General features: G+C 45.3%; 2 protein-coding genes and 1 long non-coding RNA gene across 7 annotated transcripts; 1 reads left to right on the top strand and 2 right to left on the bottom strand.

Moving 5' to 3' along the window:
• Positions 1-21511, bottom strand: CEP63 (centrosomal protein 63). Of its 5 annotated transcripts, none has more exons than XM_079315356.1 (15): positions 20957-21511; positions 18683-18817; positions 16925-17105; positions 15630-15725; positions 13357-13479; positions 12414-12527; positions 9829-10062; positions 9445-9590; positions 8597-8731; positions 7710-7824; positions 5700-5897; positions 5180-5266; positions 3471-3670; positions 2654-2951; positions 1-521 (listed from the first exon to the last, which is right to left on the bottom strand). In XM_079315356.1, the coding sequence occupies exons 2-15, from the start codon at positions 18724-18726 to the stop codon at positions 363-365; spliced, it is 2130 nt and encodes a 709-aa protein (XP_079171482.1). In that variant the 5' UTR covers positions 18727-18817; positions 20957-21511; the 3' UTR covers positions 1-362. The 5 variants fall into 5 exon arrangements, with proteins under 5 accessions (XP_079171482.1, XP_079171485.1, XP_079171484.1 ...); XM_079315359.1 differs by having other exon boundaries at positions 21246-21510; XM_079315358.1 differs by having other exon boundaries at positions 21023-21507.
• Positions 21433-25048, top strand: ANAPC13 (anaphase promoting complex subunit 13). The gene is made up of 3 exons (XM_079315398.1): positions 21433-21559; positions 22353-22478; positions 24601-25048. Exons 2-3 carry the CDS (start codon positions 22380-22382, stop codon positions 24724-24726), a joined length of 225 nt encoding a protein of 74 aa, XP_079171524.1. The 5' UTR covers positions 21433-21559; positions 22353-22379; the 3' UTR covers positions 24727-25048.
• LOC306806552 lies at positions 23873-25674 on the bottom strand. The gene is made up of 2 exons (XR_013775495.1): positions 25565-25674; positions 23873-24365 (listed from the first exon to the last, which is right to left on the bottom strand). It is a non-coding gene; the product is annotated as an uncharacterized lncRNA (long non-coding RNA).
• Positions 25675-26779: the final 1105 nt, after the last annotated feature.

The following is a 26779-nucleotide window of genomic DNA, read 5'->3' as shown; positions in this document are numbered from 1 at the left end:
TGTTTGCCATTCTGATTTATTTCAATGCTTTTACATGTATAAAATACTTTAAATAATTTATATAAAAACTAGCAAATGGTTTGCTTTTAAAAAACACCACAATCTTTATGAGTGAGCACATAACTCTTATGCAGGTCTTTGACCAATGGCAAGATGACTAAAATGTTTGTGGTGTAACATCCCACATCAGACCAAGCACGGAGACAGGAGCCCCTTTTCCTCAACTCCCATCCTGCTGATTCAGCTCCAAGTGGGACACGTGGCCTCTCACTGAAGCTCCAATCCCAAATGGATACAGGCACCTTCCCAGTCACAGTTTGGAATCATGTACAGAAACCAGCATTGCAATCCCACAAGAAACATCATTCCTGGAGCTCAAATCGTCTCACTATCTTGGCACTCTCTTTTCTCAGTTCCTCAATGTGAGCATTCAGGCACTCCAGGATGTGCTGGGATCTCACTTCTTCATCTTCCAGGTATCGTGCAGCAATGGATCCAACAGAAGCTGTAGGCAAGGGGCACTAAAGGGAAACAGAGGGATTATCAGGCATTCCTTCAATCCAAATTTGGCCAGAAACACCACTGATCTGCAAACCACACAACTGAACATGCACCTAGGGGCTCATTTCCATCTTGGTGAGCAGCCTAAGCACTCAGGTCTCACACCTGTTTCACAGGTCATGTCCTTCCCAACAGCCTCCAGCCAGCAATGATTGTTGAACCAAGCCAACACTGCCAAAAAATCACTTTTAAAGAAAATCAGGGCTAAAGAAGGTGGCTACACAATACCAAGGAGTTTGCCCTGGGTGTTAGTGCAACTCAAGGTTCACATCCTGCTCCTTGTGTCCATAAAAATCCCAGCGAGTGGGAGCACCTCAGAGTTTGGGTCCAGAGAAGGGAAGGCACTGTCAGACTGGTAATTATTTTACCAGATATTCCACATTGGGAATGTCTCTGCTTTCTTTCCTTCACCTTCTCTTCTTCCCCAAAGTAACTGGCTTCTGGTACAACCCCAGAGGCAAGCACAGGCCAAACTCCCACTGCAGCTCACAGAACAGCACTTCAGCCAGCAATGGTCAACAAACTACTCCAGATTCTTTCCTTTACAGTCAAGAACTATTCCTGCTCCTCACATCACTTACCCACAAGTTATTAACTTACAAAAACAACACTGTAAACCAGGCTTAATGTACAAGTTGATGAAGAGAAGCCTCGTGCACAGGGGCTGGCACGTGAAACATTAAGGTTACTAAGGGGCTGCTTTCCATTACAGACAAGTTGTCCCAGTGCCTTGGCAAGAGAAAATAGCTGGTTATTTCCAAATCCTGGAGTCCTGTGGTTTTCAGGTCTTATCAACAGTCAGGAACAAAGGGAAACAGAAAAGGCTACAACAAGCAAATCTCTCCCATCCCACTACAGCCTACTGATTAGAGTTCTCCTCTCTTAACATAAAGGAATTGATTTAAAGACACTGGAGCCTGACCATGAACAGGGAGACCAACCAACTCCAGGAGAAATATCTGCATTTCCTTAGAAACCTTATTTCTACCTCTCAGAATAAAAAGCAGCCCGTTCTCTTTTATTAAATATCAAACCCTAGAGCTTCTTAGACCCTGAAGTAGAACTGTTCAACTGTTCACTGTTGTTTAGGCCCAGTCTTGCAACCTGAAGAGTTTCCATTTGCAATATTGCAGTTCCCTAAGTTCCCAACACTGTTTTTTGGGTATGTGCACTAGCTAATTTAGTCTTGAAAAATCAAGACCTAGTAAGCTTCATCAAGATCTACAAACCTGACAAGCCTCCACTTATCTGTGCATTAGCCTTAGAGCCTCTTCTCTGAAATCCCACCAAAAAATAGTTAATGGTTTAATAGCTGTCACTACTACCAACACACAGAGGAGAAACTGCTCTGAACATTGCTGGGGCAACATGTCTGGAGCAAGGACCAGTGCTCAGCATTGTCCCCTCTCTAAACATGACAGGAAGAAGTGATTCAGTGCAAATTTTCTGAATCTTGGTCAAGTGCTTCAACAACTGAGCTGAGGTAGGACAGAGAAAGTGCTAACACTGCTCCCTATGAAAAAAGTACAATCAGCAACTGGGGAAAAGAGAGGCTCCCCTTGTGCAGTGAAGCAGGGATTTCAGGCTTTGTCATCAGCAAGCATAAGCAGCTTTAAGTTCAGTGTGCTGACTGCTGCAGTCCCTTTGAAAAGGGGTAAAACTCACCCTGTGCTTTACAGATGTGCAGCAACCAGTCACCCAGAGACTATGAAATACTGACATTCTCAGCACTCCACATCCACTCTGAGCCTCTACCACAGACCCAAGCCAAAAGCTGAAGCAGAATTCTGAGGGGACAGGAGCAGGTCCAGACCAGCATGGAGAGAACCATGAGCTCCTGGAATTTAGCAAGCACACAAACATAAAGCTCTTCCCCAAGGAGTTTTGAAGAGCCACCACATGGATCCCCCTGGCCAAGTCTTAACCATCCAGCAGTGGCTTTCCTTCCCTGCTTAACATTTGATTTATTTACAGGATCACACACAACATGCAGTTAGGTCATGCATTCAAAAGCCTGTCTCCTTTTGTCAGATGAGAACCCAGCTCTATTTTCAGCTGTTGAGCAGCAACTAGCCCCTGTATGACAGCTTACCAAAAATACAGATTCTCTGTGATGATTTGAGGCAGGCTGCTTAGATGCTTTATCTGCAAAATCTTTGTTTTCATCCACTGCATGGAGCACAGACTCTGCTCCCAGCCAGGCACATGACTTCTTGCAGTTCTTGGTGCTGCTCTGGGAGGGTGGGTCACCTGTCTCAGGGGTCACAGTTCCTGTTTCAGCAGCCTCACACCTCTGGGAGTCCCTGTGATGATGCTGAACAGTCCTGTCAGGCTGGAGATGTGTCCTCCCTGTGTGCTCATCCTGCTCATGCTGTGCTTCCTGAGCTGTCCTGGAAAGGAATTTTGAGCACGGAACTGAGTTGGTTTCTTAGCAGCTGAATTCCAGCAAAAACTCACACAGAGGCAACAATTAACATAGATGTTACTAACAGCCCTGGCAATCCAAACTTGTTTCCATAGCACTTCCAGACACACATCCAGTCTCTGTGGAATTCTCTCTCTCTTCTGCTACTGTAGACACCAAAACCCACAGCCTGTGCTGTAACAGAAAGGAGCACAGCTGCCTGGGCCACATCTAATCCTGCCACCAAAAACAGCACACACTGCTGCTCCAGAGGCAAAGGCAGACAAAAGACATACACTGCTGGCTTTGCAGAACACAAACCAGCTGGGACTCAAAGCTACTGCTTAAGGCACAAAGGCAGATTCCCAAGCAGTGCTTGTGCTCTCCCAGACACACGATGCACTGAGAGACACAGCATGCCATTAACACCTGCCATGACCCCACACATGCCCACACCTCCTGCTCTCCTTCCCCCTGAGGAAGAAGCACCCCTGGGGTCACTCACCTGTGCTGTGCATCCCTGGGCTCTTTGCCTTGTCCCTGCTGAGCTGTGCCCTCAGGTTCAGGTGGGCACCCCTGTGCAGTGACCCCCAGTTTTGCCCTGGTCTCTGCAAGGTCCTTTCTCAGCTGCTGGTTCTCAGATATTAATTTGTGGAGCTCAACAGCATAGTCCTCCCTGAGGGCTCTCAGGGTGCCATCATCCCCCTAACAAAGAAGGGCAGAAGTCAGAAGTTCTGGTTTGCAAGACACGGTCACATCCAGAGCAAAGGCCAGCAAGATTCCTTAAGGCATATCCCCTAATCCCATTTTGATTGTCAAAACCTTCAAGACTTTCCTAGAAGAAAATTAATTATATATATGCCTTATTGGGCCTTCATTCAGACTCAAGGTGCTGATCTGCCTGGGAAGGTCAGTCTCTCCCACCACTGGATTCCTTTAAAAAAAGGAGGACATGGATAGAACATAGGATAGTTCAGATGTACCTGCCTCTGGCCTTTCTGAAACTCTGAACAACCTGCTTCTTCTCATCTTCTTTTTACTGGGCCAGGTGGGTATAATTTCCACTGCTTCTACTCCTGTAGAAGCATCCCCACTTGCTTTTTGTCAATTCTAATACATTTAGATGCTTAAATCATTCTCATCACCTCTGTATCTAAGGTCTTTCCAAATGTGCTTTAGGACCACCAGGCCAAGATCCAGCTCCTGTGCCTTAGGGCTGTAGGGCTTTTTTTAAAGGAAGATTTCCTGCTTTGCACACTGCTATCACTTTTTTGGGAACTCACTCCAGCAAAAGCCACCAGGTACTTTTCAAGCAGAAAGTAATGGAAGATCTCAGGTTATTTCAGTTTCAAACCAACCCTCCAGAAAGCTGTGTTTTTAATCCATCTCACCAGCTACAAGATTCTGTTCAGCACTTTCCCAGGAACTTGGCACACTTGACAATCACCCCAAACTAACACTAAGAACTGAGTATTTCCTTCCTACAGATCTAACAGGATAAAAGCTCTGACATACTCTCCTGAGGCTGTCAGCTGTCTGAATCCAGCCCTTGCCCCCTGGGAAGCAACCATTCTGCTCAAGTTTAGACAGAACTTTCAAACCAGCCACTTCTTCTTTCACAAAATGAGTCAACTCATTATTTCTGCCAAGGCTGCATCTCTTCCATGCAGGCTCCTCTTCTCCCCTCTGCCTCAAGAGTTCTGGGGGTTTTGTTCAGCTGCAGGAGCCCATCACAGGGCCCTTTCCAAGAACCTGCCCCAACACATCCAGCCCATATTCCCAGTCTGCATCCCACTCATGGGCACAGGAGAGCCCTGCTGAATGGCTCTTCAGCAGGGCAGAACACATTCTCACCCCAAGAATTTCAAGGGCAGAGCAGTTACAGCTCTAGGACAGGGCAAAAGGATGACACAGGCTGAAAATCAAAGGTTTGAGGTAAACTGGCTTAAAAAGGAAGTGTAATGAAATGTACTAAAATACATGGGCTAAAGCCCACGGAGAAGACATGGAAATGATGGCTGCTTCTGCAGTTATCCTCACCACTCTCTGACTGAACAAATGCTTAATATTTCCTCTCAAACTGCATCTTTTGCTTGGGTTTTAAGCTCACTGAGCTCTATCCCCCATTTTGAGAGGCCTGGGCAAAGACTCTGACTATTCCCAGGCAGGAACACAAGGCTAGCCCCTTCCCAGCTCCTGGTCCTCAATGCATACCTTCAAATTACCATATTCTGTTTTTTCCAGAATCTCTGAGAGATGACGGTTTTCCATCCTCAAGGTTTCCAGCTGGACCAGAATTACCTGAGGAGACAGAGGCAAACAACAAGCTCATTAAAAAAAAAAAAAAACAAAAACCACCATGCATGCCCACAACATCCTCCAAGCATTTTCTACCCACAAACTCAAGTACTAAGCAAGGTTTGGGCTGCTAGTTGTACTAGGACCCTACAGAGAAAGCTACAAAGACAACCATGCACAGTTTTCAAAGATGTTATCCATCCTGGCCTAGTTAGCATGAGTGAGCCCAAAGAATTTTGTGGGGTTATAGGTTGCTGGTTTGAAAAGTTCACAGATACAGTGAACACCATCATTAGAAGACTCCTTCAGAAGGTCTCAGTTTTTGTACGGACACTAAAGAGAAAAGGAAACTACTAATGTAGCTAAAAACCAGGATGGTGTTCCAAGCCTTCAGATCCCTTAAACAGCTAGTGTGAGAGTCTTGTGCCTTTTTTACCCTGTGCTCCACTGCTTTCCTCTCTGCTCTTTCAATCTCTGCTCTCAGCTGCTGCTCCAGGTCTGAGGTGGAGCCGCTCGCTGATGCAATGGTGATGTCCCGCTGCTGCAGCTCCTGGGTCAGCCTGGAGATCTCCCTTCTCATCCCTTCTAGCTCACTGCTGTGCATTTGTTCAGCCTGAGAGAGTTGGTCTTTCAACTGGAGGAAGACATGTACACACCACCCACGAGCTTTAAAACATGTTTCAGCAAAAAAAGCCAAAGTATTGCACGTGGTAATGTGAAATCTCAGTCCAGGAAAAACAAAAAAGCTCTATGTAACAAACCCTCTGCACATGCTTGCACTTCCTGACTGAAAGCCATCTCATCCCAATCCTTTTCCACAGCACACACTGCCAACTGGAGAGAACCTGTATGCCATGAAGTACTTGAGAAGACCCACACTTTAAAAAAAAAAACAACAGCATCTTCAGCTCATCATTCAACCTCTGTAGGCAAAACCAGAGAGCCAAAGATTCCCATGACTGGGGAAGAACAGTAACTCTTGGAAAATAAAACCCTGCATATTGCCACTCTGCCTTCCTGAGGTATTTGAAGATACCATTTAAAGATGGTAACTTTAAATAGCTTGAGCTGGATTTTTCTTCCAGGAATTAATTTGCTCTAAGTCTTTTGAATCGATATTAGACTTGAATCAATGTTAGCTCGTAGCAACTAAAGCTTCCCATGGCAAACTTCCATCAGCCAGCAATGCACAGGGTAAAAATACATCTCTTTGTTTTCATTACTCTGTGTGATGACCACTAGTCCCTGCATTATGAGAGAATAATCATTCCCTATTTACTTTCCACATGACAGGCATGATTTTATTTTTAGTCCATTCAACCTCATTTATCTCTTTTCCAGTTTGCTAAGTCCTATTCCATTCAGCTGTTCCTTGTATAAAAACCACTCAATCCTTTTGGTCATCTTTTTCCATACCTTATGTTGGTTTATTCAATGCCTCTTGAGGTGGCAGGCCTGCACCACATACAATATACCAGTAGGCACACTGTGTATTTATTCAGTGGCACAACAGAACAACAGCAGCATAATTCCTTCCCCAGGACTCCATTCCATTAGTCAGAAATATTAACCACCCAAACACCTAGGATTTTTCTGAGAATTATAAGCATTTTAGAAAATTGAACCAGATGATCTCTGCCTACCCATGTAAATACTGTACACACGGTGATTTATCTCCATGTCACCTCAATGCCTCCCAAGTATATAAAACAGAAACAGCCTTCATAAATCTCTCCCTCCTCCCCAGCAGCCTGTGGGAGATTCATTTACTGTGTGGCTGTTTAGATGTGTAACCAAGCACACATCTCTGGCAAGATCTGCACCCCTGTATGTCCAGAATAAAGGATGAAAGATTTCCACACAAGTGAGGTTTTTCACTCAGGTTCAATGAGGCTTCCACTCTACCAGGCTCCAGTAAAGCTCTCACACTGATGTAGACCATTATGAAGAGCCAAGCTGTAGAGGGTTTGCCCCCTTGTGTGCTCAGAGCTCTGGGGTGAGCCCCTCGTGGCAGGTGAGCTGCTCCACTCCTCCCAGCCCCTGCCCTCATGTCCAGCTGTCAAGCCTGAAACACACTCCCTTATGCACACAGGCACCAGCACACATTTGAATCCTGCCTCAAGTGTGACAGGACATATTACAGCAAATTCCTTCTCTTCATCCTGTTGGGAGCCTGTATTAGGCTTCAGCTCAGGATTTCATACCTTAATTTCTTCGCATTTTTCTCCACAGTGTACAGAAGTACAGGAGATGCTCACAAAGCCAGGTTCAGACACCTGGACACAGGTGTCCTCTCCACCTCCCTCTGCCAGGTGTGCTCCTCACCTCCAGCAGATCCCTGCCTGCACAGCAGCTCTGCCTTGGCCCCACTGCTTGGCACGTGGCACACAGGGATCAGCTCACTCCACCAGTGCCATCCCACTCCCCAGGAACACAGGCATATTACCTTTTTAATCTCTGCCCTTGACTCAGTCTGGTCTTCTTCCAGGGACTGCAGCTCTTTGATATTCTCACCCAGCTTCTCACTCAGCTGCACACACCTGGCATTTGAAGACACCAGGCTGGGTGCCAAATGCAAAAGTATAGATTAGAATAACCCAAGGAGGAGGAAATGGTCAGAGAAACTTTGATCTTCCAGGCAGTCCTTTATGTCTGTTACAACAGAAACTGAACTCAGCCTACAAGCTCCTTACCAATCCTTTGGGTTTGTTTTCCAGAATCATTTTACAAGAGATCAAGAAGCTCATCTAACAGATAATAACTGTTTCTTGCTTGCTTCTTTACAAACTAAGATTACAAAATTTCTATGTAAACACAAGTCTGAAAACCACAGGCTTGGAGAGAAATCACAGAATCACAAAACGCTTTGGGCTGGGAGGGACCCTAAAGTTTAACTTATTCCACCCCTGCCATGAGCAGGGACACCTTCAACTACAGCAGGTCACCTCAACCCCCATCCATCTGGTTGTGAACACTGTATGGGGAATCCACAATCTCTCTGGACAGATTTGTTTATAATCCTCACTTCACAGGAAGGTCTGGATCTGGTTCTTACCACCTGCCTAACAAAGACTCCTGGGCCTGTTATGAGTGAAGGTGCTCAGCCTAAGCAAGCTGGAACACTGAACACCCACTGTGTGCAGCAAAAGGCAGCCAACCAATTACCAGAGCAGTCACTATTACACTGCAGAATGAATAGCACTTGATTTCTTTAGCCCTTTGATATTTAAAACAAGCCCACAAAAATCACTGGTTAACTTGATGAACACAATTAGGTGGTGTATTATTACCCAGGACTAATTGCACTTCCAGAAGGAGGGAGCAGTGGCCTACCTGTTCTCAAGACGAGTCACCTCCGACTGCAAGTGCTGCTCCTTCTTCTGGGCAACATCCAGCTGCAGCAGCACCTGCTGCAGCTCCAGCCCTGCAGAGGACAAGGACTTCCCTTGCAAGCGCTCCTCCAAGGCCCTGCAGAGAAACACCAGCTTTAATCTCAGCACACAAACAACATGTCTGAGCTCACTGGTACAGGGCACATAACTACTCTCTTCTTGGAATTCTCTGAAAAACACATAGCACTCAAAAGCAGGTGACTGCTGTGTGCAGTGTGAGTAAGCAAACAGCAGGTGGATGACAGCCCCTGCTCAAGTTAAGGCTGCTACATTTTATTTTAGTGTTGGCTTCCCTGCCAGAGACTGGTAGATCACCAACATCCAAACCTCATGACACAGCACCAGGACCCAACAGCCTCTGTACATTGCCAGGGCGGAAGGGGAAGACCAAGATGATTTTGCCACATATATAGTTACTCATCAGGCCCCAACAGTTAGAACTTATACCTAGGTTAATAAGCACGTTATCAAACCCTGAAAGGCCTCCATCAATTGTCTGAAAATGCCTGGGAGAAACACCCTCAAAAGCCCTGCAATGTCTCCAGAAACCCAGCTGAGGAACGTGGATTCCTTTCATGCTCTTCACTGATTATGTGCTAATTTCAAAAGCAATGCAAATTGAAAAATGCTGCAAGGAAGCATAGCACTTGTGAGAAACTGCAGTGCACTTTGTTAAATACAACCAATACAGATCCAGCTGCATGAAAATGCTGCTACTGTCCTCAGCAAGAACCTGGAACACAGATTTGGACTGAAGAGCCAAAAGTACCAGCAAGGCACAGATGCTACCTGATGACAAATTCTTTTGTGTGAAGAGTTTCGGTCATCCTAGCCAGCTCTTTCTGTAACTGTTCCTGGTGGAGCTTGGAGCTGCCAATGAAATCTTCCTGAGACTGTAAGGTGGCTCTCAGTTCCATCTTCTCATCCTGCAGCACCTGCACAGGAGGCAGAAGGAATGACTGCTGCAAAATGGAACCAAACCAGTTTGTTGCAATGTGATGAGAAGTTGATCCAATTTTTAGGACTCTTGGAAATACTGCAGAGCAGCACATAGCTACAAAGTCAATTTTGACCAATCAGGAACTTCACAAAGGTTCTAGAAGGATACAAACTCCAGGATGAAAAGCCTTCCCACTGCTTTAGACCCAGTTTCTTAAAAGTTCCTCCACTGACCTCTAACATTTTCTTGGACTGCATTAATTCTTCTTGAACTCTCTGCTGCTCCTCCAGCATGATGCGATTGTCCTCGCTCAGGTCCTCCACCCTGATGCTGAGCCTCTCCACCTCCAGCTCGTGGGCACAGATGGTGTCATTGGCCCTGTCCAGCCTGCTGCTCAAGTGCTGGATTTCCGAGCGGCTCGCCAGCTCCACCGAGTCCAGGACCTGCTTCCGATTGGCCAGCTGGGTCTGCCAACAGCAAGCATCTGCATTGAAGCTAGATTGCAAACACACTGAACTTGTACCAAAGCTAAATTCAACACAGCTACTGATGTCTTGGTGTAATGAGCCACATTCTCAGAGCAAGCAACAATACCTTCCAGCAAATTAGGGAGAGTATTGTTCCAGGGTTACATGATGGATAAAACTTGCAAAGGTAAACAGAATAAGTAAAAAACAAAATGAGAAAAGAAGGGACCCTTTGATTCCAAAAGCAGTTCAAAGAGAATCTGGAAAATGAGGATATCAAATCACTCCAGCTGCCCCAGTATGACTTGTCTAAGAACAAAGCCTCCTGCTATTTTTTGCTCATGAGCCCAAGGTTAGACCAGGACTAATGGCTGCAGGTAAGAAAGTTTGTAAACCAAACAGGGCAGAGATTACCCAGCCATTAATTCCACAGCAGGACAGAAAGCAGCTCTGGGTGCACAATTACAAAACCACAACCACCAAACAGCCCCAAAATAAACCAGGTGTAACAGCCAATTTGCTTTGCTCTCTGCAGTAAATACCTGCTTCCAGCAGCTTGGGGGAATCCATACTTTGAATGTTTCAGTGTTTTAACAGCAGACAAAAAAGTTACAAGGAATGTATGAGTAGCAGACAATACCTGCTCTATAATTTATAGGCACAGTACTTCATTTCATAGCATTTCTTTCTACACAGCTAGCTGATGAAATTTAACAAGCCAGCTCTCACATAAACTTCTAGGAACATCCACTTCATACAGTCCCTTTTGGTATACAATCTTTGAATTTTTAAAGGCTGAAACAAAATATTTGAGCAGTCCTATACTCCCAGTTTCAAAGAGTAGCAATGCCTGCCAGCTTCAGAATCACCACATGCCTTGATTTACACAAACTGTAAGAACTGCTCATTTGCAAGGCTATAGTATAGTTTTGATTACAGCCTTTTATTATTATTTAAATAGTCATGACATAAAAGGTAATCAAGAGGGCTGAGAGTTTAAAGCAGAGCCTTTCTTCACCCAAGAAGAGTATTAGACTGCCTGAATATTTATTTCTGCATCAAGAAAACATTTAAGCTGTCTCTTATTTCCAGCCACACAACACCCAGGCCAGCAAAGAATTCCAGGTTTTTAGGAAAGGCTGACTTTAAAGGCTGCAGGTGGTACAGAATGTGGTCTGTACTGGGAAAGAATTCCAGGCTTCCCTAAGCTGCTCTGGAAGAAATGAGGGGAAGCCAGATGAAAAGAGAGAAGGGGAAGTACTCCATGGATCTCAGCTTGACCTTGGGCTATAAAGACAACTAAGCCACATAAAATGTACAGAAACATCCAAGGCAAAAAAATTAGTGCTTCCATGCTGGGCTATTCAAAGCAACTGAGGATTCAGGCAGCCTGTTCACAGTACCTGTGCACTTCAGGCACCTATGCTGCTTTAGGAAAACCTCCCCAGCCTCCTGGTTTTCTGCTGCACACTAAGACAAGTTCCTCTGCGTCCCAGCCTGAGCTCCAAGGACACATCTGTTCCCAAACAATTGAGCTATCAACGACACACAGACAGCAGAGCAGCAAGACCTTCTGCTCAAGGACTCTGCATTTGTAGATCTCCTGGTGTCAGCCTCTCACAAAGCCCCTGTCAGAGGGGCCCCTTCAATCCTGTCATCACAGCCTCCCTCCTCGCAGGAGCTTCTACTCAAGAGCAACTCAGGAGCCCATTAAGTGTAAAGTCCCCAGCAAGAGCTTCTTATCAGTGTCTGCTGTGATTGTGTCTGTGTGACTTCACAGCTGTGCTCTAGGTCAATTCATCTCACTCTGCTGCAGCACCACTAACTCACTGAGCCATCAGCTTTGCAGAACAGCAGCCCCACTACTTTTTGTCTTTAAGAGACCTAAAAAAAGGGATGGGGGGGCTGAAAACTGCTGTTGCTTCAGTATTTTATGGAAGTCTCTGCTGTAGGGGAAGACTGTTTCCCAGCAGTACCCTCTGAGCTGGACCCACAAGGTACATATTTAGCTGCTGGCAGGTACACAGCTTTCAACTAGACAACATGATGTAACATATTTTAAAGTGTCATATGATGTGGTCTCTCTCCCAGGGAAATCTGCATCCTACTGTCTTCTCTGCTAACCAGAGGGGTGGCAGGGAGAGCTGCACAAGGTTTATCTAATCTCTGATGACAGACTCCAGATCTTTTTTCCATACAGCACTCGTACAAGCAAACCTTATTCCGCCAGAACATTAGAAGTCACTTCAATGGCAATATGAACTGGATAGGAGCCTGAGAGATTTCATCAGCCTCTCCCCCCACCTCCCTCCCACAAACAAAGCAGAAACTTTCAGCAATGTTAATGGTACCTGCACGAGCTCGGAGTGCTCTGCCAGAGCCCTGCGCTGCGCCTCCAGCGATGCCACCTGCTGCTGGTACTGCAGGCGCTGCTTCTCCCAGTCAAGCGATTTCTGACGGAACTCCTGCAGGGACAGCAGGGGGGCTTGGAGCAGCACATCCCCCTCCAGCTCACATCCATGTTTACCTTCTCTCCCCACCATATCCTTACACCTCTCCCCCAGCAGGGAAAGCATTAGCCAGTCACCTGATGCAGCAGCTCAGCAGTGCAGAGCCCTCACACACCGTGCTTGCCACATTCCTTCCCCTCCCGAGGTAAAGCTGCTCAAATATGTTAAGTGCCAACACATTCATGGCTGGTTTCATGGGTTTGCTGTCAGGGGTTTAACAATTCAGAGTGGCTTTAGCTTCCAAAACATGCTGCTATTGAAATCACCAAGATGACATGAATTAAATACAGAATTTGACTGCTAATCTCTGTTCCAGAAATTGGGCACTACATCAGTCAGATATGTGTTGTTACCACATCTTTCAGGAGGAGAAATCTGAGTGGGGTTGAGTTCAGCACAGCAGAAAGATTAGAAGATGAGACAGGGTTGAGAAGAAGTTTGACATGTAGCTCCCTCCTCCTCAAAGAAGCGAGAATACAACCTCCCCACACTGTAATTCATTCCATTCACATAATTAGTTACTCTTCCAGCACCTTCTTCCTATTATTTAGTCTAAGGGTAAGAACAGCATTAACGTTTATGCTGTGCAGTCACAGTCCCCAGCACATGAAACTGCCTTTATTGCACATATAGCTGAGAAGAGCTGCACCTGGAGAGTGGATGGGCAGTGCTCCTTACAACAGGAATCATAATCCACTTCCTAGTGGACTGTTCAGCCACCATGAAGCCCAGTAAGTCAGTTAATACATAGAAGCTGGTCAGCACTTGCTTTTTCCCCACATACCTCCAGCTTCCTGGTCAGTCGGCTCAATTCAAACTTATCCTCCTCTTGTCCCTTGTTAGCTTCTGTTCTGCTTCTTGTTTTTCTCTTTTGCAGCTTCTCATAGCTCCTCCTCAGCCGGGACAACTGCAGGGTACAGTGAAAGAGAGCTTTGCTCAAGGCCCCAAGGCAAGAATTACACAGCCCTTTGAAAGAAGACACACAAAGTGGTTCACACAAACAATGCCCTCATCAAGGCCACACAGCTCCCAAGTGAAGGCTTCCATTTGGATAATGAGTCTTTTATACTCAAAATACATGAGCACTGCAAAATACATGAGGTGTATGAGAGTAGCAAGATGCCACTGAAGTCATGACATCAGCAGCTTTAATTAAAGCTCTGTCTTACCATAATTAAAGCATGACTGAAATATTGATAAGGTGGAGATTTACATGCAGCTGTCAATGCAGCAAGAGCACAGCATTCTCTTCTTACAGGTGGTTCCCAGCCCCAGGAAGAGCCAGCAAGCCAGCAGTGCCTGTGGCTGATCTGCTCACCCACAGGAGCACACTCACCACACCACACACAGGTAATTCTTGTGTGATCAAAATACACTTGTACAGCTCAGGTGGGAACTGGAACTCTCCTGCTTAGTGGGAGAAGGAAGGTTTGAGAATTGCCATTACCCATAATAACAACACCACTTCATCTGTCATTTTCTGCTTAGATACACTGTATATTTCACAATGAGTGGAGAATGCCAACAGAAAATATCACTCCTACGCCTGCTGCTAGGATGCTGAAGTTGTATCAGAAGCAGAAATGAGGAAAAAACTCTTGACATTTAAATGACCCTCCGTGCAAATAATCATTTGCAACTTGCAGAGAATTTTTCATATTATGAGCTCCCCCTACTCAACTATTAAATAAAAGGTTTCCAAACAGCCACATGAATTTGAGAAGCTATCGCTGCCATTTTACTGATCGCCCATGGATAAACAGAAGGACCACGAGAAGAAAAAATATCTGATTCAAAACCTGATGCAGTCAGTACTTTGGTGTGTTCAGTGGGAAGAGACAGATGTTCAGGCTTAGAGTTAACACCAACATCTTTTGCCAAACATATCAGGAGATAAGAGGTTTATTCTTTCAACAGTCTCAGTAAGTTAGACACTGTACATGTAATTGCACTGGAAATGGTGGTAAACAGGGACAGAAATAATTTCCCCAAACACTACTAAGAACAGAAGACTGAGGAATATTTGAGCTCAATGTCATCAGCATTAATACTGTGCAGGTAAAATACCCACAAACTGCAATTCAGGCCACAACACACAGGCTATACTTCAGCCTTTGCAATTTAGGCTGATTTGCCAATGTAACTCTGCTTTGCAGCTTATCCACAATTCCATTGAGAACACCCAGCAAAAGAAGACTGTTACTCATATGGAATAGTGAGGTGTTTTTAAATGAGAAAAGATGCCTTCTGTCATCAGAGCAGAGGTTACCAATTTAATTTCACTTATGGTTTACAGTGAGTAGGAAGTAGGCCTAGCCCTCCAGAGAAAACAGGTCAGTGCTCTATGAGCTGCTCATGCCAGTTCACTCCCTGCTACTGGCAAGTGGAGACAGGCAAAGAGTTCAGGCATAAACCTGGAATGCTGTCATAACACCTGCAGGACAGGTATCCTCTTGCACTGAGCAAGAGGCTTTGAGATGAAAGCTTGGATATTATTGTCAAACAGCATTTTCTATGTACACTTGGTTTTTATCAAGAGTATTAGTACAAACACTCTCTGAGAGCACAAAATCTCTACTAAAGCCATCAGTGTTAACAGAGGCAAAAAAGATGACACAACATAAAACTGTTATTTCCTAATCTCACAAGTCGGGCCAATTACATTTCCACCCTTCTGGAATTTCAGAAATGCTGAAAGAACAAACTGCTGCTATCTGTACTCCAGAACCAGCACTGTGGTGACTGAGATGGGTGAATACAGGACATTCTTGCAGCAATCTTCTGCAGATGTCCAACATACGAAAACATTTCTACACCAACAGTTCTCTGTCTGTCACCAAGTTCCTCCAAATCCCAAAAAAAAGGCCAAGCGAGCCATAAAAATGTCATTTTATCTATCTTATCAAAAAGAGCTCAATGCTCTTTTTGGTAAGCACACAAACACTAACAAAGTGGGGAGTAATAAAACCACAGCACTGAAACAAAAACAATGACACAAAGTAATTGATCCATCATCAGCTGGGAACTAGAAACCAAACTTCTCCTTCTGCAACTCACTTCCTCCTGGAATTTCTTCAGCTGCTGTTCATACTCTCTAACAATGTCCTGCTTGGATTTTTCCACATCTTCAACCTGGCGACGCAACACGCCAACCTGAACAAAGGGATAAAAAGCAAATAAATACAACAGGAGGAGGCTTTATTGCCAGTAGGTACAAGGACATTTCAGCAGAGTCCCTCACTATGAAATAGATGGAGGCTGTGCCTAAATCTTTGCTAGGCTGGGGCCACAACTGTTTCTGTTGTAGCCTCCTGTTTTGAGCCAGTTCCTGTATTTCACTTTTGGGGACAAAGTTGATGTATTTGGTTTGTGCCAAAAACCTATTTCTATCCAGTATTTTCATCAAATTCTTCACAAATATGCATTATGATTTCAAACTATCTACCAAGATAAAAGCCAGCCATGTCATTATCTAACTATGCTCAGACATAGGAGATTGCTAATAGCAAGGAGAAAGAAAGAAATGGGGTTTTGAAGCACACAGAAAAGACTTCCCTGACACTGATTCAACTGCTCCTCTGACTCATTTTTCTCCCTTTTTTTCCCCCCCCTCACATCTTTTTCCCATCTACAACCTGAGCAGTCACAAGCCAACAAATTAAAATTAGAAGAAAACTCACAGAAAATTTGTATGACTAAACTAAAAGCATGAATATACTCCAGCAGTGAATTCAAACATACTTTACAGTTCAGTTTGAAATCCATGTTTGCTTCTGGTGATAAGAAACATTTCAAGTGTCTTGACAAAACATAATTGATGATAACAATAATCTATATGATAAAAATCATCATTCTCGCAAATTAAAATCCTGTGGCTCAACTAGATCTTTTGGTCCACATCCTGTACAAAAATTTCACTTTCTAATAATTTTCCACAAATATAGAATTTTTTTGCACTTCTCAGGCTTTTACTTAATTGACCACAAAATCAGAGCTCTGTGAAACAGCCCATGGAGAGTTTCCCAGCAATATCTGGGTGTAGCTCATGGTAGGAAATGGTTTCTTGGTGCAGTTTACACAGTAGGAAATGGGTTTTTTCTACCAATGCCTTCAGGTTGTCCATTACTGCTGTAGCCAGTACCAGTGTCTCTGGGTTCTCTCTAATAACTATAACAGCTCAATAAATGGACTTCCACCAATCCTAGGGGAGCAGATCACTTGATTTAGATTGAATTATGAACCAGACACCTTGTTTCAACATGTCCTTTAAAAATTCTATTCCTGATTTCCAGATTCTAACAGGTAAAACACACTGCTGACTCCAGCCAAAAAATAGTGTGCAACAAAGGTACCTCCTTTTGTTTTTCCTGCAGAGCTGCCTTGGTAGAGGAAAGTTCCTGCTCCCGGGCACTCAGACAAGCTTCCAAAGCCTGTGTCTGCCCTTCCCATTCGGATTTCTTGTGAGCCACCATGATGTCAATCTGCTTCATCAGCTCCTGCAGCTCCGCCTCACAGGAGGTCAAGAACCCGCCGCTGGAGGGGAGAGAGCCTGGAGTTACAAAGCAGGTCCCACCCAACACTCCAGTGTCCCACACCAGCAGAGGCAGCAGAACACACTGACTGGCACCAAGGCACTAACTCTGTACACACAGTGCTTTGAACTCTCTTCAAACCAGCTCGCACAGAAACAGAATCACAGAATCAGGTCAGGAAAGACCTCCAAGATCATCAAGTCCAACCTTCTACCTAATACCATCCATGGCTGCTAAACCACATCACTTCACACTTAGGCATTCAGCTTTTTGCCTTGGGTACTAGGCATTATGTAAGTAAACCAAAGTGTATTTAAATCATATTTTGTATCACCTTAACTGCTCTCCAGGCAGTGGCATTTTATAGCAGGTTTCAGTCACTAGAGGAATCTTACAGCCAAGCTATGAGCTCCTGAAAGCAGAAGTTTATCACAAATGCAGACAAACCCTGAAGCAGAGGGGGCTGGATGACAACATGATAATGAAGAATCAAACCCTCACAATCCATCGGGGAGCACAAGTTCCCTAGCGATGCCCAGATTTCTAATTTGGTGCAGTAATTATTGAAGCCAATTCAAGTAACTCCTCTAAAACTTCCCAGCTGCCAAGACAGGGACAATATTAAGGTTTGCCAGACACAGCCCTAGAGGGTGTCGAACTCCATAATGATCTCTACCCCTTTAATTTGCCTGTCAAAGGGAAGAACTGAAAAGAAATGGAAATCAATAGGTTAAGGGATGGAAATTTCTCTGTTCCCCCAGGGCATATGCACACTTCACTACTTGGCACTTTTTCTATAGGAAAAGAAATACTTCTTAAAGGAGCCAAAATCAGTCACATTTGAAGTTCACCCTGTCCTGTGAGTTAACCAAAAATTAGCAGCTATTATGCAGAGCAGGAACATTTCCTTCACAGCATCTGCTAATATGTAGCAAATTCTAAACTTGATTTCTGCAACCAGCTCTCTGAAGAAGATACAGTATCAAATAAATTTGTGTCACATTCTCAAGGATGACTAGGAAAATGGCACCGGTGACTTTTGCTTCACGGTTGTTTAACACATAAAACATTTTGTTCTGTTATTGTCACTACAGTCTCTCTCGGGGATTGAAAAGTCTAGAGACTCTCACCTCAGACAGAGCATTAAGGATTCCTCAGAGCTGTGTGGGACTCTGCAGTTTCAACACAAGCAGGAAATAATCAGATGTTTTCAGTGAAATCAGATAACAAAGTCACATCTCATTAACCTTGCAAGGCTGTTACAAAATAAATATTTATTCACAACTCTATTTACTGCTCCTGATGTTGGACAGTAAGAAGAGTTTCCAACAACAATCAGGGAAAAAAAAAAAAAAAAAAAAAAAAAAGAGGCCGAGGTTTTCAGGAAGACATAGAACTAAATTTCTGACAATTAATACTATAAGCAGGGATCAGTGCAAAGCCAGCTCCCCCTGTGACTTTGCTTTTGCAGCAGCTGAAGGCCAATGCACATTGATACCAGAGGATTTATTCTGAATAAGAGGCAAGGTTAGTACTTAAATCATTTGGAATGGCTGCAGTGTACAGTTGCATACGTACCTCCCCTGCCCATTTCTTTGCATTCCTTCCAGCAAAGCCTCCATCGCTGAATCCTGGTGGCTTCAGTACTAGGGAAGTACAGGAAAGCAGTGGTCACCCATGGCAATGCACAAACCAGGCTGTTTCTCCATCCAACTGCAGGACAAGCAGAAGCCCACAAAGCAAAGAAGTTAAAAAACATACAAGGAGCATTCAATTACATGTGAGAAAAACAATGGCACCTTCATGAACTTACAAGCCAAATAGAGGAAAACAGATTTTTCTATCAGAAAAATATACCCAATGCTATCATCCAGCACTACCAAATTGCAGTGATAACATCATGTGATCTAATAAATTCAGAGAGGAGCAATGAGAATCTGCCCTTGAACAACTCTGCATTTGTGTGAACCCAACACAGAGGGACTGGCAGATCTCCTGAGAGCACCAGACTGAACAGGAGTATTTGGGCTTCAGAGGGACCAGCCCAAGATCCACCTCTGACACGGAAGTTTATCACTTCAGAGAGAAAACACAAACAAGTAACACTAAGAATTCATCCATAAATTAAATATTTTCCAGGCCTCTATTACACACTATGTTAAGAGACCATGCAGTTTACCACCACACTCTTAACACACTGGTTGTTAATATGGTTGTGGGAATTTTAAGAAAACACAAACTCCTTAAAAATTCCTTTTAAATTATGCCTTAAATTATGAAAATAAGTTAAACAGCTTTACAGTAGCAGCACATTGCTTCAGTTAAAAATTACACCTTTTAAGTCACAAACATGTGCATAACCCAAAAAAATTCACATCTTAGTGAAAGCAAGAAGGGTTTACATTAAAGCCAAAAATGAGAAATAAAAAGTTGCCATGAAATCACAACCAGGAAACCAAAGTTTATTCCAATGTCTCCTTCATGAAACTGCAGCTAATACAAAATGGTTAAACTCATCCAGAGCTATTAGCATAAACTTATGTTTCCAAATCTGCACACTTTCCAAGTACTGAAGATGGATCCTTCAAACATCTTTCCTCAAAGATTAATATGGCATTATTAAGCAATCAGCAAAAAGAGAGCAGGTCACAGCAAGGCAAGACTTTCACAAAGTCTCAGGCTCAGCTTTGCTCCCTTTCCCAAAGAATCTTCTATTGTGCTCCTACAGCACTTTAAAACACAATTCTGAGATTAAAACCTGTCCTTAGCAGCTGAGTTTTAAACCACAGGCATAGAAAAAGTCGTATCCCTATTCTGACACTGTTTTGTCTGTCTTTGGTTCTGCTTGTGCTTAACAAAAGTCAATCAGTATGCAGAACAACTTTGTGGCTCTGCTGAGGGCAGGGTGCTGAGAAGAGCAGATGAGCAGATCCCCTGAGCTGCTGACAGCATTCCAGAGTCCTCCAGGTGGCAACAGCAGACATCAGACAGCAGCAGCTCTCCTCTTTCATTCTAATCACACCTGCACAGAATCAATTTGCAGTGGGCAGAGAGATGAGGAGACAGGCAGCATAGAATTCCAGAACAGTTTGGGTTGGAAGGGATCTTAAAGCCATGTCATGCCAAACCCCTGCCATAGGCAGGGGCACCTTTCACTATCCCAAGCTGCTCCAAGCCCTGTCCAATCTGGCCTTGGAACTCCCATGGAAGGGACAGCCACAGCTTCTCTGTGCCTCTGCCTTACCACCCTCACAGCCTGCCAGCTCTGCTTACTTTGCCAGCATACTCAGATTCTGGGGAAAAGTCCTAAAGTCACACACCTCTAGCCAGTTTAACACTACATAAGGTTTGGTGACTTAGCATTAAATTTTGGGCTCTCATGCTTGCAAGTTGCAACATGCAAGTTACAGGCACCTAAAGACCCCCAAGAAGAAACAATCTCCTCCATTGACTACAGCTGGAGCAAGGAGAACTGGATGGTCATTTCTGAAAGTGAAGAAAATTGAAGTATTTACAACAACATCAAAAAAAAAAGCCCAAAACAAGGTAACACATTTAAAAATAAACAAAGCCTAGCATCCCAGCTCAAGGCAGAATTGTAGTAGAGTCAAGTGGAGAGAAATTTACAATATGCAGAAGGACTTAAGAATAGTGCCCAGGAGAAAAGCCAGGGATTACTTTGTATTTAAGAATACGGAAAAATGCAATCTTAAAGTGTTGCTGGAAGCATGTTTACAATGAACCCCAAAGGAGCAAAAACCTCCCAAAAGCAGCAGCACAGGCGAGCAGGAATGGCACCTGCGGCAGGAACCCGGAGGGAACCACGCCTGGCCAGGGCAAGAACCCCAGAACCATTGAGCTTGGAAAAGTCCTCTGAGGCCACCAAGCCCAACCTGTGACCGCTCGCCACTTTGTCACCCAGCCCAGGGCACTGAGCGCCGCGTCCAGTCTTTCCTTAAACACCTGCAGGGATGGGGCCCCCACCACGGCCGCCCCTTCCAATATCCGATCACGCGTTCAGTGAAGGAATTCCTCCTGGTGCCCACCCCAAACCTGCCCTGCCGCAGCCCTGTGAGGTGCCCGGGGCCAGCGCTGCCGCTGCAGCCAGCGCAGCCGCCCTCCCTCGGCGGGCACTCGGTGCTCCCGCCGCGCTGCGGCTGCTCCCAGCCGGGGCCCCCGCTCGGAGGCCGAGCCCTCACAGTGTTTATTTACCCCGGGGCCGAACTCCGCTCCGAGCTGCCCGACACCCCGGCTCAGGCAGGCTGGCCGACCCGCCCTCCTGCCTTGTTGCCTGCCTTCCTTCCTTCCTTCCTTCCTTCCCGCTGCCTGCCCTCCTTCCTTCCTCCCTCCCTCCCCTCCTTTCCGCCTTCCCCAGCCCGGCGGCGGGTACGGCGCGGCCCCGCGGCGCATGCGCTGGGAGGGCGCCTGCGCAGTGCCGGCACGGAGATGGGCAGGGTAGGGCGGGCAGGGGACACGGGGGAACAGCGGGGGGACGGCGCGACACGGGGCGGTCACGGAGCGGTCACGGAGCGGTCACGGAGCCGTGCTGGCCGCGAGAGGGGCTGGGATGCGCTCAGGCCCGTGTCCATTGCCGCCCGCATCGCGGCTCCGGCAGCCGGCGGGTGCCAGGCCTGGCTTGGTTTTGGATGTGTCAGTTCTCTCATTGCCCCCGGGATCGAGCTGCCGCTGCTGCCCCGCTGGGTCACAGCGGGGTGAGGGCCTGAGGTGACCCTTCAAGGAGGGCAGAGTACAATGAAACACTCTGGAGTAATTACAGTAGCTGGGGATGAAAGATAGGTCTTGTTTTGCTTCTGTTTCACCGCTTTCCTGGACTTCAGGTTCGGACAGAATTCCGGGTGCCTTGAAGTCCTTTGTTGTGACTCTCCCAGACATGTGAAGGAGTGGGTGAGGCACGGCACCGCTCAGGGGCTGTAACTGGGCAGCTCTAGGTGCTCAAACTCACTCAAATCAGACTTCTGAAAGTCAGTAGATATAAACACATGTAAATATCATTAATAATAACCAGCTGGTTTTATATAGTCACCTCTGATGCATATCAATCTGCAATTCACTTTGACAGAGTTCTTTTCAGATGAAGTTGTTCTCCTGTGGTTATAATCCCTTTTTGAGTGGTTCTCCTTGTAAGTTTAAACTTCATATGGATTGCAGCAAAACTGGAGCAAGCCCATAGCCCAGCCTGCAGCTCCTTGGCTGGGGATGTTAAGCCAGCATCTGCTTTGTGTCACAGGTTTAGCTGCTCCCGCCCGCTGTGACGATGGACAGCGAGGTGCAGAGGGATGGCAGGATCCTGGATCTGATCGATGATGCGTGGAGGGAAGATAAACTGCCCTACGAGGATGTGGCCATCCCTCTGGTAGGTGAATTGCTACTTATCAAGCTGAGTTAAGGCTGCTGTGTTCATCACAGCCCCTTCCAAGAAAAGGCACAGTGTGTTGCTCATGGTGAGGCTAATTTGTGTAGAAGGCTCCTGGATCTGACTCCTTCCTTGCCCTATATGCCAGTCATTCCTGTGTGCATGAGGATAGGGGTGTTTCTGTCCCTTGTCCCCTGAATCTTCTCAGAACTGGAGTGTCCTTCCCATTGCACTGTCCTGGGTTTGGCATTAGGAGAAATAGAATCATTCTTTCTCTCTGCTTCCCTTTCTTGTCCATGGTGTTTGAGGAACTTTCCCAGTTGGTCTGGGGAGCAGAGAATCAGTCTCACACTGACATTTCCAGTCTTGGTTACTGTTTATTTCCACTTCCTGCGATGCCATTAAAAGAAGCTGAGGAGTTTTCATAGGTGTTTCAAAGCAGTCTTTTCCAGATACAGTGTTGCTGTTGGCAGTTCCAGGACAGTAGTGAAGGACTGGCAGGTGAAGCAGGACTCTTGCTGCTGTGCTGTGTCCAATTCATGGCACCTTTGCTTTCATCCAAAGTACAGCTGCAAGGCTGGAGAGGGGCGGCAGGGGAAAAGCTACTGCTGATCCCACAGAACACAGAGCTGAAGCTTTAGATCTCCCACAATGACACCTTTCTTTAGCTATTTTGAAACTTCCAGGGAAGTTAGAGGTAGCTGAGGATTTTCCCTTCCCTTTTTCTCTCTGGTACACAAGCTTTACCCCTGCTAGCACAGATAAAACAGCCACAGGGATTCTGGGGTGCTGGCTTCTTTCAAGGGAAAGACACTTCCAAATGTGTGACATGGCTCAAGCTTTAGCCCTGCCACCACTGGCTTTTCAGAGAGGGTGAGGAGCAGCTGCACAACTCAAAATCCATATGTACAGCACACATTTGCCTGCCAAGAACTGGGCTTGAGGGAAGCATCTTACAGAAGCGTGATTCTCAGCTAGAAGAGCCCAAACCCTCCTTTGCTTGGGATAACCTTTATTAGGCAAGATGAGTATCATAAACAGGCTCCTTCTTGACAATTGCCTTCACCCTGAATCCAAACACTACTGTTTCTTTCCTTGGAGCCATCTTGTGATGGCTTACAGTCACATACAGATGACAGCCTCAGAGAAGGAAGCCTCACCAACTAACAATAGAAAGAAAGGCCTGGCTGTGGATATAAAGATCCTCAGAGATGGGATTGGCTCTCATCACATAGAAAAACCAGCAGGAATTCACAGGGGACTTACTCAGGGACATTGCAGAGGAGCAACCAGAAAAGCTGTGAAAGTGGTATTTGAGCCTGTCCTGAGAATCTGCACCAGTGCTCACTCACTCAGGACATTTCTGGGAACTCAGATGAGTGCAAAACATTCACTGTTTTCAAAACTGAAACATTTTATTTAGCTCATGCTGGGATTTCCAGAGGTCTAGAAGTCAGAATTCTTGCCCAAATGGTATCTGGCAGAATAGCACACACTAAGTGTGATTACACCAATACAGCAAGGCAGAACAAAAAACAGAAGCAAGGAAAATGAAATCTCAGTTAAACTTTCCTCCCCTTACTGTGCTGTGAGCAGCTCTGTGGCACACCTGGCAGGGGGTTCTGGCTTCTGCTGATTGTGTTGATCCAGCACAGCTACACCTGAGTCCAGCACACAGACAATAAGGACTTCTCACCTGCCATAAGAAAGGAACATTTTACAGAGCCAGTTGTCTGCAGTATTTGTATTCTTGGCAACAGCAGAAGCAGCACATTGCAAACAAACAATAGAATAAATGCATTGTACTGTTATTTACTTACTTTGCATTTGCTGTATGTTCTCCCTCACTGTGTGTGCAGTCTGAGTGTATAGCAAGGCCCCAGGGTCCTGGAAAACAATTTACCTTTCAGATTAAGCACTATATTCAAATGAAAATAATACTGTTCATGACAGGGCTCAGCAATATTTTTAAGTGGATCAGTATGTATGATATTTATTGTTCAGATGCACCCTCTGGTCTCGTTTGTGGGTTTTTGTATCTATGCATACAAATCATAACAACCTGCTGCTTGCAGGAAGTGTGTTACATGTGGAATGCATTGTACCTGTGCTTTGTTCTCAGAATGAGCTCCCTGAACCAGAGCAAGACAACGGTGGCACCACTGAGTCTGTGAAAGAGCAAGAAATGAAGTGGACAGATTTGGCTCTCCAGTACCTCCATGAAAATGTTCCACCCACAGGAAACTAATGAATCAGTGGGGTTTCATACAGTGGATCCATGAATGCAACATAAAAATATTTTTCAGCTGACCATTGCTGTCATCAGCTGCCCTAAGGAAGAAACAACATTTCGGAAGCTTTCAGATTCCAACAGTGGTTCTGGTCACAATGAAGTGTTTAAAATGCTTCTTTATTGAATGTGAAATAGCAGAGGCTCTGACATCTCAGAGCCAAATGTTTCATGCTTATAAGATTATTTCATGTTTTCTGTTAAATTGTTCTTAAGTTGGTGCCAATTCTGATCTTAAATGTTTTCTACACATGATTAAAAAAGTTTTTACTGTCTCAAATTGCAATTGACCTCAAAGCTCACTGTGGGATTATTGTCTAGAGTTCAGTGTGCAAAACCCAGATAGCTGTGAGTTGTTGCCATCTTTTACAAGTGTGCAGCTGAGGCAGGATGTGTGAGGCAGGTGTGCAAGGTTGGTCAGCAGAATCAAGAGTGTGGAATAAGCTGTAAGCACTTGAATTCCTGCTCTCAGGATCTGATGATGGACAGCATTTCCAGTGCTGACATCCTGGGAATGTTTGCCAATGTGTACAGTGAACAGAGAGTCTAATTTATGCTGAAATGGTGGTTACTCAAAATCATGGTCTCTGAGGGATGGTTGAGAGTTCCAAGGAAGAACCTGCCAGTCCCAATGTAGGGCCTCTTGAAGTGAGAGCCACTCAGATGAGCAACCTCAGATGGGAAATGAAAACCCAAAAAAAGTGATGGGAAAAAGAAATGAGTAGGGATTAGCTTCAGGCAACAAATTGTTACCTCTTTTTGTATTGAGATGAAAGGCAAGGCCCTCTTGATTTACCTTATTTTATCTCTGATTCTCAGATGTCTTTTGCAACAGGTAAAATCCTTCTGTTCTTCATGTTTCACTGTTGGACCAATTCCGTCTCACTATTGGCAGAACTTCTTGCTAAGGAAAAATATTTTGACAGAGTTTAGGATTACTGGTAGAGGTGAGAAAGGATCTGGAAGGAAAACAATGTTTAAGTTATATTATTTTGCCAGTGCAGCAGAAAAAGCACTGTCCTGGAGCTTGCAGATCCACAGATGTTATTTGGTGTCTTCTTAGTGTTTGTAGTTTTCAAAATAACCAGTCCTAACTTTTGCCTGGGTGATTATCAAATGGGATCACAGCATGGCACACATTCAGTGAGACTCAGATTGCTGAGATGCTTGAAGCTCAAGGTGCTTGTGAAAGAATCATGCTAGGCACATGTTTTGCCTCAAGTGTGATCCATGCCTGCACCAGAGGAGCAGCACACACTTGTCTGAACAAAAAGGAGCTGCAGACAGCAGGAAGAGTTAAGGATTAATCTGAGAATTAGGAAAGTCAAAAAGCTTAATAAGTACAGCCTGGACCAAAGAATCAGCTATGCCACTGGGAGCTGTAATAGTTCAGCTCCTCATTGGATCATCACCAGGGAAAAGAAAGCAGAGCCTGGGCTTAATGAGGTATTTCTAATCCACCCCACATTCCTTTTCCCTGGCCTATGTTAGAAGAATTTGATAAGAAAACACCAGGCAAAATTAACACTCAACTTCTATCCAGCAGCCATCCCTGCTCCTTCCCCTTGTCATCCCTTTACAAACTCCCCACCACCCTCGTTTTCCCAATTTTGCCACTATACCTTTCAGCTCCTATTTCACACCTCCTTTCCTGCCCCTGACAGTTGTCTTTCCTTAGTGATCTCCTTCCTCTCATCCTGCAAGGAAAGAAAAACCTTACTTGAATTAGAGCTGAATTTGTGAGGTTCCAGCAGGTCCATGAAAAATGTGGGAATGCCAGTTATCCAGGTGTTACCCAGGACAGCAGTTGCTTGGTAGCCCAGTGGAGAGCCAGACACCTTGAAGTGGTACCTTCCCTTTGTCACAACACAGTGCTGTGGACCTGTCTCCTGGCTGAGGTGGTGACAGGATTTGGGCCATGGCACTCAGGAGAGAAGGAAGGACATGGCAGATATTAGGGATGATCATGAACTCTCCAAAGGCAGGGCCCTGTGAAACCAAGCACCAGCCC

The sequence above is a fragment of the Erithacus rubecula genome (assembly GCF_903797595.1).
Source record: "Erithacus rubecula genome assembly, chromosome: 11".
In the NCBI taxonomy this organism is placed as follows: domain Eukaryota; kingdom Metazoa; phylum Chordata; class Aves; order Passeriformes; family Muscicapidae; genus Erithacus; species Erithacus rubecula.
The sequence above is the reverse complement of the archived record's forward strand: the minus strand, read 5'-3'. Positions and strand labels throughout refer to the sequence as shown.

What these genes read in the sequence shown, in the direction of transcription:
- CEP63 (XM_079315356.1), bottom strand. Translation starts at nt 18,726, where the DNA reads ATGGAGGCTTTGCTGGAAGGAATGCAAAGAAATGGGCAGGGGAG. An exon ending in CAAAGAAATGGGCAGGGGAG is followed by an intron (nt 17,106 to 18,682) that starts GTACGTATGCAA and finishes TCTCCCCTCCAG; the next exon opens with CGGCGGGTTCTTGACCTCCT. An exon ending in TGCAGGAAAAACAAAAGGAG is followed by an intron (nt 15,726 to 16,924) that starts GTACCTTTGTTG and finishes CCCTTTGTTCAG; the next exon opens with GTTGGCGTGTTGCGTCGCCA.
- ANAPC13 (XM_079315398.1), top strand. Translation starts at nt 22,380, where the DNA reads ATGGACAGCGAGGTGCAGAGGGATGGCAGGATCCTGGATCTGATCGAT. An exon ending in AGGATGTGGCCATCCCTCTG is followed by an intron (nt 22,479 to 24,600) that starts GTAGGTGAATTG and finishes CTTTGTTCTCAG; the next exon opens with AATGAGCTCCCTGAACCAGA.